The 22,650-nt window shown below is 43.0% G+C and overlaps 1 protein-coding gene across 2 annotated transcripts in view; it reads left to right on the top strand.

The window, feature by feature from the left end:
* The first annotated feature begins 701 nt into the window (after positions 1-701).
* Fbxl2 (F-box and leucine rich repeat protein 2) overlaps positions 702-22,650 on the top strand; it is a 78,931-nt gene continuing 56,982 nt past the window's right edge. For both annotated transcript variants that reach the window (XR_006145237.1, XM_042666432.1), the window contains exon 1: positions 702-752. Coding sequence is in view for 1 of the 2 variants with exons in the window: in XM_042666432.1 (XP_042522366.1) it covers positions 750-752 (3 nt within the window). In the remaining variant the exon portion in view is untranslated. The remainder of the gene's footprint in view (positions 753-22,650) is intronic.

The following is a 22,650-nucleotide window of genomic DNA, read 5'->3' as shown; positions in this document are numbered from 1 at the left end:
AAAACTCCAGCAAGTTACTGGTTTGATTCAATAAAAGGCTATCTCTTAAAACTGTTGTGCTGGTGATTAAGTTTATTTCGAGGTCAAACACACAATGCTATTTGTTATTGGTATGAAAGATGATATATTTTTCATTTTTATATTGGGGATTTTCTATGTTGGCCGGGCTGCCTTGAACTCCTGGGTTCAACATCTTTTTGCCTTAGTCTCCTGAGAAGCTGGGACTACAAGATCCAGCCACCGATGCCTTGCCTTAGTATACAGTTTATTGGAAGGTTGGACAGATAGATTGGGGCGTGAGCAGTGGCTACCGCAGGTGTTGGGATTTAGTGACGTTTCCTTCTTTATAATCCTTGTTATTGGTAATTTGACATGTTCTCAGTGATTATGAACTACCCGCGAAATTCGTTCTTTAAACGAGAGCATCATGAGGGCGTGGAGGGTCTCTTTCAGGTGGACAGTCTGCGCCTGGGCCACCTCTCAGGTGCGGGGTAGAAAGGTGATCTGACGGCGCGTGGACAGATGCAAAGCAAGCTTTGCAAAGAGGCCCCGCCCCAGAGCGGCGTGAGGGCGAGAAGTGGGCGCTCCCCAGGGCGCTGCCAGTGGCTCACGTGACCCCGAGCAGCCAATGGGCATCTCCAAGCCCACCTTGAGGACGGGGCGGGGCGCCGGGCTGGCGTCACCAGGACAACGGGCGTCGCCGGCGCCGTGTGACTGAGGGCTGTGGGTGCTCTCCCGGCTCTTCGGCCATGGTGAGTCTGAAGCCCGAGCTGGCTGGGCGGCCTCGCCCCGGCGCCCCTGACGGCTCTTCCTCCCCCATTCCCCACCCCCCGCGGGGGGTTCCCCGGCTGGCGGGCGGCGGCCTGCGGGGCGGGCCCGGAGGAGCGGGGAGGGGAGGTGTGGGGCCCGGTCCCCCGCGACGCCGCGCTCCCCGCCGTCTCGGGTGCGGGTCTCCCGCGGGATCCCAGCCCGGCTGGACCCCGACCCTAGTGGGCCGCGGGCCGCGTGACGCCTCTGGGCCCGGGTGGCCACCCACCCCGGGAGGGTGTGGTTGTCAGAGGAGTGTCTGTGGCTGTGACACCGAGTCCTGTTTTTGCTGGGTGCCGCCGTGGGTCCTTCCAGCCCCGCTTCCGTGCGGTGGGATGCCAGGGCCACCCGATGGGTCGCTCTCGCGTTCGTCACGCAGACAGAGAGAGAGGATTGCTGCCCAGCTGGGGGGGGGGGGCGGGGGGACGGGAGGGGGAGGATTGAAAGTTGTAGTTTTGGAGAGAGAGCCCCACCCCTCACCTTTTTATTATTATTTTTTAAATCCAAAAATGGGGGACACTGAGCTGGAAGTTTCATTTATGTATTTTCCTTCTGAGTGTAGCCCCCCCATGAAGGGATTTAACTCATAATGAGTACATTGGAAACGTCTTCAGTCTTTTTTTTAATCTTTGGCAAACTGGGGAAGTCGTTGGGCATGCCACCTGGCCTTCGTTAAGTTGGTTTTTAAAACCTAACTTACAAAAAAAAAAAAAACAACTTGGGGGAGGTGTTGGTGTGAATGCATTGTGCAAGGTGTGCTCACCCCCAGAGTCTTCTGAGGGACGTCAGAGAGGAGAATTGGACTCCCTCTTGGGGATACGCCCTTGGTAATGGAATATTTAAGGGTTAATAAGGATTCCCCCCCCCCAACTTCTTTTTGTGGTTTTTGAGGTTGAACCCATGGTCTCAAGCTTGCAAGGCAGGTACTTTATCACTTGAGGTATGCTCCCAGCCTTTTAGTTATTTTTGTTATTTTTTTTTTAATAGGGTCTTATTTGTTTTTGCCCAAGCAGGCCTGGACTAGAACTGTTTGTGCTCCTGGCTTGAATTGGTTTTCTTTTTATTATACATACATATATATGTGTATGTATATGTATATTATATATACATATATGTGTATATTATATATACATACAATTTCTCTCTCTCTCTCTCTCTCTCTCTCTCTCTCTCTCTCTCTCTCTCTCACTGGGTTTGAACTTAGGACCTTGTACTCTCCCTTAGGTTTTTGGCTCAAGCTAGCACTCTACCACTTGCACTACACCTCTGCTTCCAGATTTTTGGTGGTTAGAGATAATATTCTCTCAGATTTGTGTGCCTGGGCTGGCTTCAAACCCCTCAGATCTCAGCCTCCTGAGTATCTATAATTATAGTGGTGAACCACTGGCACCCAACTTTTTTTTTTCTTTGGCCAGATCTGGGGCTGGAACCCAGGGTCTGGGCAGTCCTCGAGCTTTTTTGTTCAAGGCTAGTGCTTTATCAGTTGAGCTACAGCTCCACTTCTGGCTTTTTTTGGTGCTTAATTTGAGTCTCACAGATTTTCCTGCTCAGACTGGCTTCCAACCCTGATCCCCAAATCTCAGTCTCCTGAGTAGGGTTACAGGTGTGTGCCAGCTGCTTTGGTTATTTTTAAGAGGGTCTTAACAAAGGCTGACTTGGACCAAACCTTTTTCCTACTTGTGCTTCCTACATAGCTGGGATGGCAAACATGGGATACCACAAACAGCTAGCTTGCTTGCTCCATCCCTTCCACTCCTTTCCCCTCTCCCTCTCCCTCGCCCTCTCCCTCTCTCCCTCTCCCTCTCCCTCCCTCCCTCTCTCCCTCCCTTCCTTCCTTCCTTCCTTCCTCCCTTCCTTTCTTCGTTTCTTCCCTCCTTCCCTCCCTCTCCCCCCCCTTTCTCTCTCTCTCTCTCTCTCTTTTGGTGGTGCAAGTACTGGGGCTTGATCTCAGGGCCTGGGCACTGTCCCTGCGCTTTTGCTCAAGGCTAGCATTCTACCACTTGAGCCACAACGCCACTTCCAGCTTTTTCTGTTTATGTGGTACTGAGGAATCGAACCCCGGGCTTCATGCATACTAGGCAAGCATTCTAGCACTAAGGTACACTCTCAGCCCTTTTTCTTTTTTCAAATTGAGATGGCACCTCACTAGCTTTTTTGCCAAGACTGGCCTTGAGCCACCATCTTTTTTTTTTTAATTTTTTTTTTGGGTCCGGTCGTGGGGCCTGAACTCTGGGCCTTGGCGCTGTCCCTCAGCTCTTCAGCTCAAGGCTAGCACTCTACCACTTGAGCCACAGCACCACTTCAAGCTTTTTTCTTTTTGCTTATGTGGTGCTGAGGAATCTAACCCAGGGCCTCAGGCATGCAAGGCAAGTGCTCTACCATTGAGCCAACTTCCCAGCCCCCATCATCTTCTTAATCTCCACTTCTGGGGATTATAGGTAGAAGCCATCTATCTTGGCCTGTTTTTTCTTATAGTTAAGCAGAAATCTGTGCTAAGAGAAGATAGATGATCTGTATTTCTCATTAACTCTACCAGTTCCAAGTATGGGGCTTGTTGATAGCAGGAACAGAACATTGCCCATAATAGCGCCATTACCATCTTTATTTTGTATGTTTCTTTTTATTCGGAGGGTTTCTTTTGTCGTACTTATTTTTTTGAGACAGCTCTCCTGAGTACTGGGGTCACACGCAAGGGCCACTACATGCAACCCAACAGCTAATAGTATATTCATTATTATGTGTAATCTATATGTGAGACACTTTTCAAAATGTCTTAATGTTCCTCACACTATACCAGTCCTATGAGGAAAGTGCAATCTTCCCATTTTACAGATGATGACACTGAAGCACTTACGGGAAGCACAAAGAGGTTGAAATAACTTACCCAGATATCTTAGCTAATAATAGTGCTACATTTTGCAAGCAAGCAGTTTGTTACAGAATCTGTTTATGCTATCATTGGATCTGTAATGCATAGTTTATCATGATGTGTTCTCTATAGACTGGCCATACATAATAAGAAGATTTCTTTCTTATTGGACTTTGATGTTTTGAACAGTTATGAATGATTTGTATTTAGTTGTTCCTGGCATTGATTTAGATCTGTAGAACAGAGTAGGAATGCTAGCTTTCTCTTTCCTCCTTTTGTATTCTTCACAAAGTCTGGAGAACAGGCAGAACGCATACTTCTAGCTTTATCAGTATTAAGAGTTTCTCCTGTCACTTCAGTTTATGTTCAGGAATTGCATTGCTTTGGTGAATCACAAAAACCAGTGTTTTACATAAAACCTTTTAGATTTGGAGGATGAAATAGTTTAAAAAATCATTTTTTGAACTATATAAGTCACGAATAGATAATTACATATAGTTATATAACATAACTGATGGATAATATATAATAAAATTTTATGTACATATTATGTAAATATAAGTTCTACTCTTGACAGTGTTGGTCCTGCTTTGATCTGTACTGTTGTGGTACAGAGTAGGTGCAAGTAATTGTGAGCAGTAGCTTTCTTTTATAGAACTCTCAGTTCTGAGCTGATCACATTTACATCCTTCAATCCTCTTAACATTCCGACGAGAAGGATGTTACTGAACCTATTTAGTAGGCCTAGATTGAGTAGGCAATTTGCCCATAGATCACAGTCAGGATGGATTTATTTGTTTGTTTATTTATTTATTTATTTTTGGGTCTGATTGTGGGGCCTGAACTGTGGGCCTGGGCGCTGTCCCTCAGCTCTTCAGCTCAAGGCTAGCATTCTACCACTTGAGCCACAGCGCCACTTCCGGCTTTTTTCTTTTTTCTTACGTGGTGCTGAGGAATCGAACCCAGGGCCTCATGCATGCAAGGCAAGCGCTCTACCACTGAGCCACCTTCCCAGCCCCACAGTCAGGATTTAAACTCAAGCAATTTTCCTTCAAAGTCAGAGATCTTACCCATTATGCTGTGGCCTTCCAAACTGAAGTGTTTTACTAGTGTGAGTACAAATGTAGTATAACATTATTAGGAATCTAACTGTCGCATGGTGCTGGTAGCTCATACCTGTAATCTTAGCTACTTATGAGGCTGAAATCTGAGGATTGCAATTTGAAGCCAGCCCAGGCAGAAAAGTCCATGAGTCTCTCATCTCCAATAAATTATTCAGAAAAGATGGGAAGTAGCACTATGGCTCAAAAAAAAAATGGATCTCATACCTCTAATCCTTGATACTAAGGAGGCTGAGATCTGGAAGATCATGGTTTGAGGACAACCCAAGCAGAAAAGTATATAAGACTCCATCTCCCAAATAACTAGCAAAAAACAAAGCTAGAGGTATGACTTAAGTGGTACAGTACTAGCTGAGCAAGTTTGAGGCAAGGCCCTAAGTTCAAACCACTTTTCTCTTGTTTTTGTTGTTTTGGTCTGTCATGGGGCTTGAATTCAGGGTCTAGGTGCTATCCCTGAGCTTTTCTGCTCAAGGTTAGCACTTTACCACTTTAAATCATATTGCCACTTCTGGTTTTCTGGTGGTTATTTGGAGGTAAGAGTCTCATGGACTTTCCCGCCTGAACTTGCTTTGAACCTTGATCCTTAGATTCCAGCCTCTTTTTAAATTAAAACTCCATTAGTGTTGTCTAATGAGATCTTGCAAGACTTATTTGACCTTTTCTCTCAGCACTTACACCAGAGCTCATAGATATGGATACCTTTGGGTGGGCTACACTTGGACTGTTTGGTTTACTTTGAATCCCAACTCTACCCTGTGTAGCCTTTGTCAGCCACTGTCTTTGGTAATACTGGGGTGAGCGTAAGAGGTAGGGTTTTGTAGAGAATTGTAGGATTGCAAAAAAGGCAATCTTTGGAAATGTTTTCATGCAGTCAGTATCAAGATTTAGCTGTTTTCAGAGTTGCCCTTACAATTATGTCTTTCTCTGGATCTTTCTGGTTGCTTTTTTCCCCTGCTTACAGCTGTTGCTTTACCACTTGTGCCTGACTACCTTCAGTCTAGCTTTTGTTTTTCCTGGTTAATTGGAGGTGGATCTCTTGGACTTTCAAACTGAGGTACTCAAGATATTATTCTCCTGATAATATCTGGCATCCCCTGGCACTGGTATTTGTCTTTCTGAATTAAGTTTACTTCATTTAACATGATTTGCATCTGTTTTTCTGTAAGCAACATAATTTTATTTTTTCTTTATGACTGAATAGTACTCCATACTGATTTCCATAATGGCTATAATAATTTACATTCTTACCACATTCTTACCAACAGAGTATGAAGGTCCATTTCCCTTCATCCTTGCCAGAATTTTTTCCCCCATTTTTTTTTTTTTGGTCGGTTGTGGGGCTTGAACTCTGGGCCTGGGCGCTGTCCCTCAGCTCTTCAATTCAAGGTGAGTGCTCCACCACTTGAGCTACAGCACCACTTCCGGTTTTCTGGTGGTTTATTGGAGATAGGAGTCTCACGGTCTCTCCTGCCCAGGCTGGCTTTGAACCGAGATCCTCAGATCTCAGCCTCCTGAGTAGCTAGGATTACAGGCGTGAGCCACCAGCGCCCGGCCTTCCCCCATCTTCATTAGCATGTTTCAGGGTTCTCACTGTAATGTTTATGTATATGTATACAGGTACCATGATCAAATCCATCCCCTCTATCACTCCTCACCATCCCTCCTGCATACTCTCAGGACAGGTTTCATTTTTCTATTTTCATACACGTGTATAGAATACTTCCATACTATCCCACTTGGACCCTCTCCCCATTCACTCTTCCTTGTACCTACTCCCAAACAGACCTGTTTTACATCTTTGTCACTAGTATGTATGTATTTAGTCAGTCATGGGGTTTGAACCCTGAGCCTGGGCATTGTCCCTGAGCTCTTCAGCTCAGGCAAGCACTCTACCTCTTGAGCCATAGTGCCACTTCTGGTATCCTGGTGTATTTATTTATTGGAGATAAGAGTCTCACAGTCAGGCTGGGAAGGTGGCTTAGTGGTAGAGTGCTTGTCTTGCATGCATGAGGACCTGGGTTCGATTCCTCAGCACCACATAAGCAGAAAAAGCTGGAAGTGGCCCAGGCCCAGAGTTTAGGCCCCATGACACACACACACACACACACACACACACACACACACACACACACACACACACACACACACACACACACACACACACACACACACACACACACACACACACACACACACACACACACACACACACACACACACACACACACACACACACACACACGCTTCACAGTCTTTCCTGCCTGGGCTGGCTTTGCACCTCCATCCTCAGATCTCAGCCTCCGAAGTAGCTAGGATTACAGGCATGAGCCACGGCATTTTTTTTTAACTTTTTTTTTTTTTGTGCTGGAGATTGAACCCAGAACACTTGCTAGGCAAGTTCTTTGCCACTGAGCTACATCCCAGCCACATCCACTAGTCTTTTTTTGTTGTTGTTGTTGGTCATGGGGCTTGAACTCTGGGCCTGGGTACTGTCCCTGAGCTCTTCAGCTCAAGGCAAGGTTTCTACCACTTAAGCCACAGTACCACTTCTAATTTTCTGGTGGTTAATTGGAGATAAGAGTCTCACAGACTTTCTTGCCCGGGCTGGCTTTGAAACACGATCCTCAGATCTCAGCCTCCTTAAAGCTAGGATTACAGGTGTGAGACACTGGCGCCACCTAAAGACTAAATTTCTTGTATGAGAAAGAACGCACTGTGTATTTCTCAGTCTGGCTTAGTTAACGTGATGATCTCTAGTTCTAGCCATTTTTCTGAACATGACAGAATTTCATTCTTTGTGGATGAATAATACTTCATTGTATGTTGGTATGTATATGTATTTATGTGCATGTGTGTATGTCTATGCATACATATGCCTTTTTAATCCATTCAATTGGTGGATACTGGCTTATGCCATATTTTGGTTATTGTGAATAAACACAGGTGTGCAGGTATCACCACTGTATATTAACTTACATTGTTTTGGATATATGCCCAGGAATGGATAGCAGGATCTATGGTAGTTTTATCTTTAGATTTTTTTTTTTTTTGGTCTGTCATGGTGCTTGAACTCTGGGCCTGGGCACAGTCCCTCAGCTCTTTAGCTCAGGCTAGTTCTCTACTACTTGAACTAAGCACCACTTCCGGCTTTTTCTGCTTATGTGGTGCTTAGGAATCAGACTGAGGGCCTCATGCATACAAAGCAAGCACACTATTGCTGAGCCACTTTCCCAGCCCCTACCTTTAGTTTATTAGAGGTAAGTATCCAGGACTTTCCTGCCCGAGCTGGCTTTGAACCTGATCCTCAGATCTCAGCCTCCTAAGTAGCTAGGATTACAGGTGTGAGCCACTAGTGTCCAGCTTGTTTGTTTTCTTGATAACCATTCTGACTGGAGTGAGATGGAATTGCAATGATGCTTTGCATTTTATTTATTTATTTATTTGTTTGTTTGTTTGTTGGTCATGGGGGCTGAACTCTGGGCCTGGGTACGGTCCCTCAACTCTTCAGCTCAAGGCTAGTGCTCTACCACTTGAGACGCAGCACCACTTCCAGCTTTTTTGCTGATGTGTTGCTGAGGAATTGAATCCAGGGCCTCATGCATGGGAAGCAAGTACTCTACCACTGAGCCAACTTCCCAGCCCTGCATGGTTAGAATTTTATTTACTTATTTATTTTGTCAGCCATGGGGCTTGGACTCTGGGCCTGAGCACTGCCCCTCAGCTCCTCAGCTCAAGGCAAGCACTCTACTACTTGAGCCACAGTGTCACTTCCTGCATTTTCTTTATGGCTAAGAATATTGAATCTTTCATTTCTTTCTTTTTTTTGGAGTTTCCCTTTCTTCCTTCCCTTCTTTTTTCTTCCTTCTTTCTCTCCTTCTTTTGCTTTGCTTTTTCTTCCTTTGTTCCTTTCTTTCCTTTTTCTGTGCAGGTATTGTGGTTTGAACTCAAGGGCTTTGTGATATCCCCTTTCCTTTTTTTTTTTTTAATTCAAGGCTGGTGCTATATCACTTAAGTTATATCTTCATATCTCCAGCATTTTGCTGATTAACTGGAGATGAGTCACTCTGACTTTTCTGTTCCAGCAGGCTTTGAACTTGATCCTCAATTCTCAGCCTCTTGAGTAGCTAGGATTACATATATGAGCCACCAGAGCCTGGCTGTAGGTTTTCTTTTGATTCTAGAAATTGTTTCTTTTGTTCTCCAGAGCCTTTGAATTTGGTGCTTTGTTATTTCCAATTGTTGCTTTGAGCAATTGGTGTTCTACTCCAAAAATGCATTATATATGGCTATACCCTCAAGTATTTCCCTGTGTTTCTCTCACATTTTCAATGTTTCTAATCTTATGTTGAGATCTTTGGTCCATTTGGAATTGGTTGTCATTCCAGGTGAGAGACAAATCTAGTTTCAGTCTTCTACATGTGGATATCCAGTTTTCCCAACACCATTTGTTGAAGAGACTATTTTCTCCAATGTCAGTTTTGGCACCTTTGTCAAAAGTTAGATTGAGGGCTGGGAATGTAGCTTAGTGGTAGAGTGCTTGCCTAGCATGTATGAAAGCCTTAGGTTCGATTCCTCAGTACCACATAAACAGAAAAAGTTGGAAGCGGCACTGTGGCCTAAGTGGCAGAGTGCTTGCCTTGAGTAAAAGAAGCTCAAAGGCAGTGCCCAGGCCCTGAGTTCAAGCCCAGAACTGGCAAAAAAAAAAAAAAAAGTTATTAGATTGATGTCTATAGCAGCGCAGTCTTATTTCTAGATCTTCTATTCCATTGATCTTCATGTCTGTTTTGTGTTAGTACTAGGGATTTGTGGTATAATTTTTGTGCATATGCCACTATTGGGGCTTAAATTCAGGGCTTGGGTGCTCTCCCTTAGTTTTTCACTCAAAATTGGTGGTGCTCTGCCATTTGAGCCACAGCTCCCCTTCTAGCTTTTTTTAATTTTTAATTTTTAATTTCTTTATTGAGATTAAGTGATTATACACATTTCACAATATTGTGGGATAGTGATACTTAGCTAAAGTCACAAACACATTTCAACCTTCACAAGGCGAGTTGTCATTATCATGGTCTATAAAGCTTGTGAACTCTACAAACTTTGACAATACAAATATTTCTTCCAAATCAGGTGATAAGCACATTTATTTCCTTTTGCTTAGTATAAGCTGTTCCCTTTTTCTCATTCCCTCCCATCGTTGCCCTTAAGTTGCTTAGTTCACTTTCATCAATGTCCAGTACAGCTGATGGACCCCTGTACTGTATTTTTTCACCTGTTTCCTTCTGATTCTTAGCTTCCCTCATATATGCACATGTATATACCATATGTAGAGTCAAGAACATAGTCATTTAAAAACAATTCGACAAATTAAGAAGAGATCCTTTGTTTCTTGAGTCCTGTTTACTTTGTCATATCTCTGTTGCGTTTTGAATTAATGTCTGCATATCAGGGAGAACATGTGCCATTGTCTTTCTAATCTTGGCTTATTTTGCTAAACTTGATTTGTTCTAGTTCCATTTCCCTGTAAATGACATAATTTTTTTCTTTTTAATGGCTGTGTAACATTCCATTGTATGTAAATACCACAATTTATGGATCCATTCATCTGTAGTGGGGCATCTGGGTGGTTCCATATCTTGGCTATTGTGAACAGTGCAGCAGTGAACATGGAGGTCATGTGTCCTTGTATCCTGGTTCCTGTTGCTCAGGGTAGCTGCCTAAGAGTGGTATGGTTGGGTTGTATGGAAGATCTGTGTTTAGTTTTCTGAGGAACCTCCAGACTGCTTTTCATAGTGGTTGTATTAGTTTATATTCCCACCAGCAGTGCAGTAGGGTTCCTCTTTCTCTGCATCCCCGCCAGCATTTGTCATTGTTGGAATTTAGGATATAAGCCATTCTGACTGGGGTAAGATGGTATCTAAAGGTTGCTTTTATTTACATTTCCTTTATGAACAGGGATGATGAACATTTCCTCATGTGTTTCTTTGCCATTTTTATCTCTTCTGAGAAGTCTCTCTTTAGCTCCCTTATCTATTTAATGATAGGTTTGTTAGATTTAGGAGTTCCCCTGTATATAATAGGTATTAGGCCTTTGTCTGATATATTGCTTCTAAGTATCTTTTCCCAATTGGTTGGCTGTCTTTCTAGTTTGGTAGCTATGTCTTTAGCTTATTTTAAGATAGTCCCATTTGTCAAGTCTCTCTCCAATGTGTTGTCACCTGGGACTCTGTTCAAGAAGTTCTTGCCTGTTCCTATAAGTTCTAGTGTCTCTCCTACTCTCTCCTGCAGTAGTTTCACATCTGATGTTGAGGTCTTTAATCGATTTTGAGTTGATGTTAGTGAATGAAAACAGGCTGGGGTCCACTTTTAGTTTTCTGCATGTGGCCGCCCAGTTTTCCCCGCACCAATTGTTGAAGAGGCTTTGTTTCTTCCACCATATGTTTTTGGCTCCTTTGTTGAATATCTGCTGACTGTAAGTATGTGGTTTTAATTCTGGATCTTCTAATCTAATCCATTGGTCTTTGGATCTATTTTTGTGCCAATACCAAGCTGTTTCTGTTATTTTGGCTCTATAGTAGAGCTTGAAATCTGGTATTGTGATACCTCTTGCACTGCTTCTTTTGCGTAGAATTGCTTTAGCTATTCTGGACCTGGGCTTTTCCTTATTGGAAGACTTCTGATTGCTTCCTCTATCTGATTGTAAGTTATTGGCTTATTTACATGATTTATCTCTTCTTGGTTCAGTTTGGGCAATTTATATGTCTCTAGAAATTCATCCATTTCTGCTAGGTTTTCCTTCTTTAGTGAATATAGATTCTGGAAATAGTTCTTTATGATCATTTGGATATCTTGGATGTTCTAATTTCTTCTGCGACATCCCTGGTCTTACTGATTTGGGTCTCCTCTCTTCTTTTTCTTTTGTTAATCTTTCAAAGGGTCTGCCAATTTTATTGATTTTTCCCTCCCAAAACAGCTTCTTGTTTCATTAATTTTATTTATAGTTTTTTAAATCTTTATCTCATTAATTTCTCTGTTGATTATTTTGCTCCATCTAGTAATTTTACGTTCAATTTTTCTTGCTTTTCTAATAGTTTTAGTTGCATCATGATATTATTTACTTGAGCTGCTTCTATTTTCTATTTGTTGTGTGAGCTCAGAGCAATGAACTTTCCTCTTGGGACTGCTTTTGCTGTATCCCAGAGGTTCCCTTGTGATGTATTTTCATTGTCATTTAATTGTAGGAACTTACTAATTTCTTCTTTAACTTGTTCTGTGACCCAGGTGTTACTCAGTAGCATGCTGTTCAGCCTGCATGTATTTGAGTAATTTCTGCAGTATGCTTTGTTGTTGAGAACTAGTTTGGTTCCACTCTGGTCGAATAGAATACAAAGGATTATGTCTATCCTCTTGTATTTGCTTAAATTCTTTGTGTGAACTATGATATCTGTTTTGGAGAAAGTTCCATGGGCTGCTGAGAAGGATGTGTATTGGGTTTGTGGTTGGGTAGAAAACTCTGTAGGTGTATGCTCAGTCCATCTGGGATATTTAGTTCAGAGGCTTCTTTGCCTATCCTCTGTTCGGTTGATCTGTTCTTTGGTGCGAATGGGGTATTAAAGTCTCCCACTACTATTGTATTTGGGTCTGTCTTGTTCTATAAGACTGAGAGTGTTTGTTTAATGTATTTAGGTGCTCCATTGTTTGGTGAATATAAATTGATGATGGTGATACCCTCTTCTTGGATCATTCCCTGTGTTAATATGTAGTGACCTTCTTTGTCTTTTTGTACTGATTTTAATGAGAAGTTTATTCTGTCAAATAATCAAACTGGCGACCCCTGCCTTATGTTGGGTACATTTGCATGGAAGGTCTTCTTCCATCCCTTCAGGTGAAGTTTGTTTTTATCTTTGCCTGTGAGATGCTTCTCTTGGAGACAAGATGGATCTTGTTTTCTGATCCATTGTGTGGCTTGTTTTCTTTTGATTGGTGAATTGAGTCCATTAATGTTCATGGGTATTATAGAGAGATACATTATATTTCCTGCCATTTTCTTGCTTTCCTACATTTTGCTACTTTCCTTTTACTATGCTTATTAAATTGATCTCCTAGTGATTTCTACCTAATGTGGTTCTCTGGTCTTGATTGTTTTCTTTGGGTTGTATTCCTCCTTTTGGTTTCTTGTTCATGAATTCCTTTAAATGTTCTTCGTTATTAAAAGCTTTAGTTTCTCTATCGACTGAATGCTAGCTAGTTTCACTGGCTATACCATTCTGGGTTGGCAGTTGTTGATTTTCAGGGCTTGGATGGTACTTTTCCAGGCTCTCCTTGCATTGAGTGTTTGGAGAGGTCTTCAGTGATTCTGATTTTCTTTCTGTTATAGTATAGCTCCTTCTTTGATTTTGCAGCATTTAAAATCAGCTCTTTGCAATTCGGGTCTACTGTATTTACTAAATGTGTCTAGAAGTGTTTCTTCTAGGATCCTGTCTACTAGATGTTCTGTATGCTTCTGTTATGTGGGTGAGATTTTCTCTTTTGAGGTTGGAGAAATTTTCTGTAATAATCTCATTGAATAAGTGTTACATTCCTCTCTTCTGTTATTCCTCTCCTTCATTGATCCAAATTATACAGATTAGATTTCTGGCATTGTCTGTCAGTTCTTGGATTCCCTTTGGTAACTTCTGAGTATTTTTTCCATATCTAATACTTTCTTCTCTAGCTACTCTATCTTCAGCTCATGACATTCTGTTTTCCATCTCATTCATTCTGTTACCAATAGCTCCCATTGTGGTTTGCATTGCAGAAACAGATCCATTTATGGTTTCTATATCAGTTCTCAAAGTGTTAATTTCATCTTTTAATGAGGTATGTACTGTGTCTATTTTTGTCTACATCTTTTTTTTTGTCTTGGAATTCCTTTGATATTTCTTCTTTGTACTCTTGTAATTGCTGTTGTATCTCTTCTTTTATTCCTTTGACCACTTCTGCCATCGTCTCTATAATTGGCCTTTTGTCATCCATTTCTTCACTCTCACTGGAGTTCTCTCCTGGGTTGCTTCTGCCTTTGGGTTAGTTTTGTTGTCTTGGTTGTTCATGAATCTTGTCATCTTTCATTGTGATTTACGCATTTGGGTTCAGGATTTGTGAGGTCTGTGGCCCAAACTCTGCCTGTTGGTGTCCAATAGGTGGGAGCCTTTGCATGGCCCAGGCTGGTTCCCAGTGGGTCGCCTAACCTTAGGGCCACTGTGCATACTCTATTGGCAGCCCTAGTATTGGTGGGTGCTTCTCCAGTGGCCGGAGCAGGCAATTGTTTTGCAATACCAGTCAGGATCCAGTGGCCTAGATAGCTTGGGATCCCAGTTGGGATGCGCTTGCTTGTCAGTTCCCAGCAGGCTGGGGGCACGCGGCTCCACTCAGAGGCCAGTGACCCTGGCAGCTTGGGTTCCCACCTAGGGTGTATTCGTGGTAGATCCTGGTGGGCGGGGCACACTCCACTGGTTGTGTGGCACACCTGATTCCCAGCTTCAGCCAGGGATCAGTGGCTCAGGTGGCTGGAGTTCCCACTTAGGGTGCATTCCTGGTAGATCCCTGTGGGTGGGGTCCACTCCCCCAGCTGTGGGGCAAGCACACAGTTCCTGGCTTCAGTTGGGCCCTCTGTAGTTCCCGCTTAAGGCACCCGCAGGGGGCACTCCACGGGCCACTGGGACAGCAGGTGCAAATCCTGAGTTCAGCCAGGGGTTCGTGGCCCAGGCATCTGGAGCTCCCACCCGTGGCGCACGGGTTTGGCACACTCCACTGGCTGCTGGTTTGCACACACAGTTCCTGATTTTCGTTTGGGACTAGTAGCCCAGATGGCTGGAGCTCCTTTCTAGGGCAGTCTCTTGTTAGGTTCTTGTGGGCAGACCCACTCCACCCACTGCTGGGGCGTGCACACAGTTCTGTTTCGTCAGGGACTGGTGGCTTAGGTTTTTCAAGCTCCCGCCTGGGGTACACAGGTGGGGCTCCAGCCCACAGGCAGTTCCAGGCTTCAGACAGGCACTGGTGGCCTAGGCTGCTCAGTCCCCCTCCTGGGGCACACAGGTGGGGCTTGCTTCACAGACTGCCGGAGTCCAGTTCCGACTTTAGCCGGGTACCTGCAGCCTAGGCTGCTCGAGCTCCCTCCCAGGGGCGCTCTTGGCAAAACCTGGCAGGCTGTGTGTGCTCCACCAGCTACTGGGGCACATGCACAATTCCCATCTTCTGTGGGACCAGTAGCCCAGGTGGGAAGAAGAGGGGTTGAAGGGGGTCACCCCCTGCGCTGGTTTCCTGAGGTGGTGGGGGGGGGGTGTGCCCTCTGGGGTGGTACTCACTGATTCTGGAACTGGTTAAGGGCTGTCCAGTGGTGCTGTGGCAGATCTCTGTATCTGTGTGCTGTAGCTTGCTGGTTGCCTGTGGCCACTGTGCTCCTTTGTGATGATTGTGGGTTGAGCAGTGTGGCAGTGGGAGCTCCAGGTCTGGGTTTCATGGTACCTTGCCTCTGGTTTTTGTCTCTACACTGTCTGAATCCAGCATGGTGGGAGTTTTCTGTGTTTGGGTTCTGTGGTCCCGGGCAGCCTCGGGCTGGGCCCCTTTCGAGGCTTGGTGGCATGGAGCCGCGCTGCTGGCAAGAGGTAGGGGAGGAGTCTTTGCACTTTTCCAGCTTTACACAGGTTCTGAGGTTTTTTTCTTTGTTTCAGTCCATGTATTTCTGTGGTGGTTCATCTTTTTGTCGTCATCGATCTCTGGGGGAACTGTGTGTTGGAATTCGAACTCTCTATTTGGTTGGAGAGAGTTATGGTGTTTCCTTGCTGTTTTGTCACCATCTTGGATCCTCTCTCCCCCTTCTAGCTTTTTGAAAGTTAATTGGAGATAAGAGTCTCATGGATTTTCCTGCCTGGACTGTCTTCAAACTGATCATGAGATCACAGGGATACAAATAAGTTAAATTATTACTATTTGCAGATGATATTCTATTTATCCTAAGTAGCTAGGATTATAGGCATGAGCCACCAGTACAGTGCTTTGTAGTATAATTTGAAGCCAAAACTTGATACCTTCAGCATTACTCTTTTTGTTTAGGAATGCTTTGGCTATTTAAGGTCTTTTCTGGTTTCTAATGGATTTTATGATTGATTTTTCTATTTTTGTGAGGAATGACATTGGAATTTTGTTGGGGATTATATTGAACCATAGATTGCTTTCAACACTACAGCCACTTTTACAACATTGATTTCTGTGGTCCATTAACATGAATGATCTTTTCTATCTAATGTCGTTTTCAATTTCATTCTTCAGTGCCTATTCTTAGGCATGTAATTTTTTCGAGTATTTGTGAATGGGGTTGCTTTCCTAATTGCTTCCTTATTCTGTACATAAAAAGCTGCTTTTTTTTTGGTGCATGTCCTAAGGCTTGAACACAGTGCCTAGGCACTGTCGCTGAGCTTTTTTGCTCAAGGCTAGCACTTTACCACTTGAGCCACAGCTCCACTTTTGGCTCTTTTGATGGTTCATTGGAGATAAGTGATGTGTATCTTCCTGCCTGAGCTGGCTTCAAATGGTGATCCTTAGATCTCAGCCTTCCAAATAGCTAGGATTGTGGACATGAGTCACCAATACCTAGCTGCTACTGATTATTTATTTATTTATTTTTTAGGTCCGGTCATGGGGCCTGAACTCTGGGCCTGGGCGCTGTCCTTCAGCTCTTCAGCTCAAGGCTAGTGCTCTACCACTTGAGCCACAATGCCACTTCTGGCATTTTTCTTTTCTGCCTATGTGGTGTTGAGGAATTGAACCCAGGGCCTCATGCATGCAAAGCAAGCGCTTTACCACTGAGCCACTTTCCCAGCCCCCTGCTACTGATTTTTTAAATGTTGAGTTTCTATCTTGCTACTTGGTTGAAAGTGTTTCATCAGGTCGAAAAGATTAAGTAGGGTTTGTAGGTCTTTTAAAAATAGAATATTGGGCTGGGAAGGTGGCTCAGTGGTAGAGTGCTTGCCTTGCATGCATGAGGCCCTGGGTTCGATTCCTCAGCACCACATAAGCAGAAAAAGCCAGAAGTGGTGCTGTGGGTCAGTGGTAGAGTGCTAGCTTTGAACTGAAGAACTCAGGGATAGCACCCAGGCCCAGAGTTCAAGCCCCATGACTGACAAAAAAAAAAGAAAGAAAGAAAGAGAGTATCATCTGTAAATAGTGATAATTTAACTTATTTGTATTCCTTTTACTTTTTCTCTTGCTGCTGTGACCAAGAACTCTAGCACTATATTCAGAGTAGAGAGGGGGCTGGGAATGTGGCTTAGTGGTAGAGTGATTGCCTAACATGGCATGAAGTCCAGGGTTCGATTCCTCAGTACCACATAAACAGAAAAAGCCAGAAGTGGCACTTTGGCTCAAGTGGTGCTAGCCTTGAGCAGAAGAAGCTCAGAGACAATGCTCAGGCCCTGAGTTCAAGCCCCAGGACTTGCCCAAAAAAAAAAAAATAAGGCGGGGATGAGGGCTGGGAAGGTGGCTCAACAATAGAGTGCTTGCCTCACATGCATGAGACCCTGAGTTCAATTCCTCAGCACCACATGAACAGAAAAGGCCAGAAGTGGCATTGTAGCTCAAGTGGTAGAGTGCTCACCTTGAGCTGAAGAGCTCAGGAACAGCACCCAGGCCCAGAGTTCAAGCCCCATGACCGACAAAAAAAAAAAAAAAGTGTGAACCCTTGTTTCCTTCCTGACTTTAGAGGAAATAGTTTCAGTTTTTCCTTATTTAGGACAATATTGTATATAGCTTTATCATATATAACTTTTATTATGTCGTTCCTAGTTTCTTCAGTCTTTGTCATGAAGGGCTGTTGAATTTTTTCAAAGGGTTTTTCTGTGGCTATTTGTTACTTGATTTGCATATCTTGAATTATCCTACTCCTGGACTTGATAATGTTGTGTGCATGCATGCATGTGTGCATACACATACCTGCTTATTTTTTATTTGTTTATTGCTAGTACTGAGCCTTGAATTCAGGGGCCTTATGTGTGCATGGACGCGCATGCGCGTGCACTTTTGTGTGTGTGTGTGTGTGTGTGTGTGTGTGTGTGTGTGTGTGTGTGTATGTATGTATGTATTCAGGAGCCTTATATATGTGTGTATGTATATGGACATATATGTATGTGTATATATATTGTGTATATGCATACATACATATGTATGTATGTATATATGTATTTTGGTCAGTCCTGGGGTTTGAACGCAGGGCCTAGGTGCTGCCCCTGAACACTTTTACTCAAGGCTAGTGATCTATCACTTTGAGCCACAACTCCACTTCTGGTTTTCTGGTGGTTAACTGGAGATAGGAGTTTCATGGACTTTCCTGCCTAGACTAGCTTTAAACTATAATCTTCAGAGCTCAGCCTCCTAAGTTGCTAGGATTACAGGCATGAGTCACCAGTGCATGGCTTCTGATGTTTATTTTTAATGTGTTAAATTTGGTTTGTGAGTATTTTTCTAAAATTAAAAAAATAATTCTTTGTGCCAGTCTTGGGTTTTGAATTCAGGGCCTAAGACCTGTCCTGGAGCTTTTGCGTTCAAGGCTAGCACTCTGCCACTTGAGCCATAGCTCCACTTCTGGCCTTTTGGTGGTTAATTGGAGATAAGAATCTCATGAACTTTCCTATGTAGACTACCTTCAAACTGTGATCTTCAGATCCCAGCCTCTAGAGAAATTGGAATTATAGACATGAGCCACTGGTGCCTGGCTTCCTGAAAATTTTTACATTTATGTTAGGAAATTGGTCTATACTTGTTTTTGTCATGTCCTTACCATGTGTCAGGGTAATACTGGCTTCACAGAATAAGTTTAGTAGTGAATCTTCCCTTTCTAATTTTCGGACTAGTTTGAAGAGCAGTAGCATTAGTTCTTCTTTAAAGGTTTGGTAGAATTCAGCAATGAATCCATCCAGACCTGGATTTTTCTTTATTAGGAGACTTTTTATTCTTGTTTCCCTTTACTTGCTTGTTAGAAACATGCCTCAGCGATTTATATCCGCTTGGCTCAATTTTGGTAAATCATGTATATCTAGGAATTAATTCATTACATATATATCAACTTGATCATGGGGTGCATGTTTTTTGGGTTTTTTTTCCAGATTGGCTTTTTTTAAAATTAAGTTTTTTTATTGTGAAAATACTGTACAGAGAGTTACATTTACATGCGCAAGGTAATGATTACATTTCTTATCTAGCATTGTTGTCTCCTCCTTTGTTTTTCCCCTACCATCCCTTCTGGGTGCATGTTTATGTATTGGCTGGTACCAGGGTTTGAACTCAGACCCTTATGCTTGCTTGGCTTTTTTGCACAGATGGTCTACCAACTGAGCCACACCTTAAGCCCAGCTTTTTCCTGAATGGTTGCAAATGGAATCTTATGGACTTTTCTGACTGGGCTGGCTTCCGTCTGTAGTCCTCCAGGTTTTGACCTCTTGAGTAGCTAAGTTTGTGGGTATGTGCCATCAAGCATGACTTTTCTTTTTGTGTGTGTTTAACGTTGACACACATCACTATATACTTTCCTCTTTGTCCTGATCTTAGTAGTGGTCCTGATTAGTAGTGCTTTCATTTGCTTCAGGGAATTTTTTTTCTTTTTTTTTCTTCAGTGATTCACTGATCATTCAGAAGTGAAATGTTCAGTCTCTGTGTGTTAGAATATTTTCTGTCATTTCTCTTGTTATTGATGTGGTCTGATAAAGCACAGGAAGTTATTTTAGTTTTCTTGTATTTGTTAAGACTTATGTCCTAACATATGATCTGTTATAGAGAAAGTTTCTTCTTTTTTTTTTGTTTGTTTGAGACTGGGATTCAAACTTGGTACCTGATGTTTTTGCTCACTGGCTAGCACTTTACCAACTGAGCTATGTCTCCAACCCCTACAGAAAGTGTCATGGGCTGTTGAGAAAAATATGTTTCCTGTGGCTGTTGGGTGAAATAGTCTATTAACGTAGAATATCTATTAATGTCTTTTAAGTCCATTTGCATTCTGAAGTTTCCTTGATTTTTTTTTTGGGGGGGTGGGGATTTATTGATGAGACTGTGGTATTAATTTTACCCACTATTATTGTGCTTGGATCTATGTGGGGTTTTTTTGTTTGTTTTTTGTTAGTCATAGGGCTTGAACTCTGGGCCTGGGTGCTGTCCCTCAGCTCTTCAGCTCAAGGCTAGTGCTCTACCTCTTGAGCCACAGCACCACTTCTGGTTTACTGGTGATTTATTGGAGATAAAGAGTCTCAAGGTTTTTCCTGCTCGGACAGGCTTTGAACTGTGATCCTCAAATCTCAGCCTCCTCAGTTGCTAGGATTACAGGCGTGAGCCAATGGCACCTGGCGTATGTGAGTTTTTAAATCTAAGAGTGTTTCTTTTATGAAAGTGAGTACACCAGCATTTGGTGCATATGTTTACAACAGTTAAATCTTCCTGATGAATGGTTCCATTGGTTAGTATGAAGTGATATTCTTTGTCTCTTCTGATTAGTTTTGATTTGATGCTTGACTTTTTTTTTTTTCCAGATATGAGTATGGCTACTCCTGCTTGCTTTCAGTCTTGCATTTACTTGGAAAATCTTTTTCTATCCTTTAACTTTAAGCTTTTTTTTTTTTTGTCATGGAGGTGTGTTTCTTGTAGACAACAAGTGGTTGTCTATGTCTCTGTGTGTGTCTGTGTCTGTTGATTGGAGAATTAGGGCCACTGACAGAGTTTGTATGTAATGGTGTATGTATATGTGTGTGTGTGTGTGTGTGTAAAAAATACATTTTGCCAGGCTCTGGTGGCTCACGCCTGTAATGCTAGCTACTCAGGAGGCTGAGATCTGAGGATTGTGTTTCGAAGCTAGTTCCAGGTAGAAAAATACCCATGAGACTCTTATCTCCAATTAGCCCCTAAAAAAAACTGGAAGTGGAGTTGTGGCTCAGAATGGTAGCACACTAGCTTCGAGCAAAGAAGCTCAGGGACAGTTCCCTGAGTTCAAGCCCCACAGCCGACCAAAAAAATAGGGCTGGGAATGTGGCTCAGTGGTAGAGTGCTTGCCTAGCATGCATGAATCCTTGGGTTCCATTCCTCAGTCTCACAAAACAGAAGCTGGAAGTAGCGCTGTGGCTCAAGTGGTAGAGTGCTAGCCTTGAGCAAAAGAAGCTCAGGGACAGTGCCCAGGCCCTGAGTTCAAGCCCCATGACTGTCAAGAATAAAATAAAAATTGATGTGTTGTAAATGTATTGTACAGAGGTGTTACAGTTATATAAGTTAGGTAATGAGTACTTTTTGAACCATATCCCCTTCCCATCCCTACCCACAAGTTGTATAGTTCATTTTCCACACGGGTGTCTAGTGAGTACCACTCTGTATTCACCCTTTGTCCCACCTTTTTTGTGCCTTCCTAAAGACAAACTAACAAGACAAAAGGAAAAGTCAACAAAAATAACAACAACAAAAATCTCTTGTTTCCATTTCTTGAAGTTCATTTCAATAAATATTATTTCATATGGTCATATGCACATAGCTGTTGAGCCTATGTGATCCACTCCTATGAATATCCTTCTTTGGTCTCACTGTGTGAATGTCTAGACACTTGTATAATTTATCATGTTCAAGTGTATTTTTTGTCTTTTACCATCCAGTGTGTTTACTTGTAGATTTATAGGCTCATTCTATTTATTACAAGTGAGGAAAACCATGCAACCTATGTTTCTTTGGGTATGGCTTACTTTGCTTAATATAATCTTTTCCAAATCTATCCATTTCTTTTATGTAATTATTTTTTGTCGCTATTTTTTTTTTTTTTTTTGTCAGTCATTGGGCTAGAACTCCCCGCTTGGGCGCTGTCCCAGTGCTCTTCAGCTCAAGCTGAATGCTCTACCGCTTGAGTCACAGCCCTACTTCCGGTTTTCTAATAGTTTATTGGAGATAAGAGTCTCATGGATTTTTCTGCCTGGGCTGGCTTTGAACCACAAGTCAGGGCTTGGGTACTGTCCTTGAGCTTTTTTGCTCAAAGCTAGTGATTTATCACTTGAACCACAGCTCCACTTCTGACTTTATTTTGGTACTTAATTAGAGATGTGTCTTATGGACTTTCCTTCCTGGGCTGGCTTCAGATTGACAATGAAAGGATTTGAGGCTGGGGTTTTCCCAGTGGTAGAGAGGTGTAGGAGGCCCTGAGATCAGTCTCTAGCATTGTTAGAAAAAAATGAAAAAGGAAAAATGTGCTATAAAAAAACAAAACACAAGAAGCCTGGTGCCGGTGGCTCATGCCTGTAATCCTAGCTACTGAGGAGGCTGAGATCTGAGGATCACTGTTCAAAGCCAGCCCAGGCAGAAAAGTCTGTGAGACTGTTATCTCCAACAAACCACTCAGAAAAACTGGAAGTGGTGCTGTGGCTCAAGCAGTAGAGCTCTTGCCTTGAGCTGAAGAGCACAGGGATAATGCCCAAACCCAGAGTTCAAGCCCCATGGCCGACAAAAAACAAAAACAAAAAAAACACAAGAAAGTTGATATTGTTATATTAATATTAGCTACTATAAACTGGTGTGTGTGTGTGTGCATGCGTGCATGCCTGCATGCCTGTTGGTGTGTGTATATGTATGCCCTTGCCCATCTTGGGACTTGAACTCAAGGCCTGGGTGCTGTCCCTGAGCTTTTCTGCTCAAGGGTAGCACTCTGCCACTTAAACCATAGTTCTACTTTCTTTTTTGGTGCTTAATTGGAGATAAGAGTGTCTCTTTCCTGCCTGGGCTGGCTGAGTCACAATCCTTAGATCTCAGCCTCTTGAATAGTTAGAATTGGCACAAGCCACCATTACCCAGCTAATATAGACTTTTTTAAAGACA

Source organism: Dipodomys spectabilis, unplaced genomic scaffold, assembly GCF_019054845.1.
Source record: "Dipodomys spectabilis isolate Male_0828 unplaced genomic scaffold, ASM1905484v1 ptg000365l, whole genome shotgun sequence".
NCBI classification, from domain to species: Eukaryota; Metazoa; Chordata; class Mammalia; order Rodentia; family Heteromyidae; genus Dipodomys; species Dipodomys spectabilis.
The sequence above is the reverse complement of the archived record's forward strand: the minus strand, read 5'-3'. Positions and strand labels throughout refer to the sequence as shown.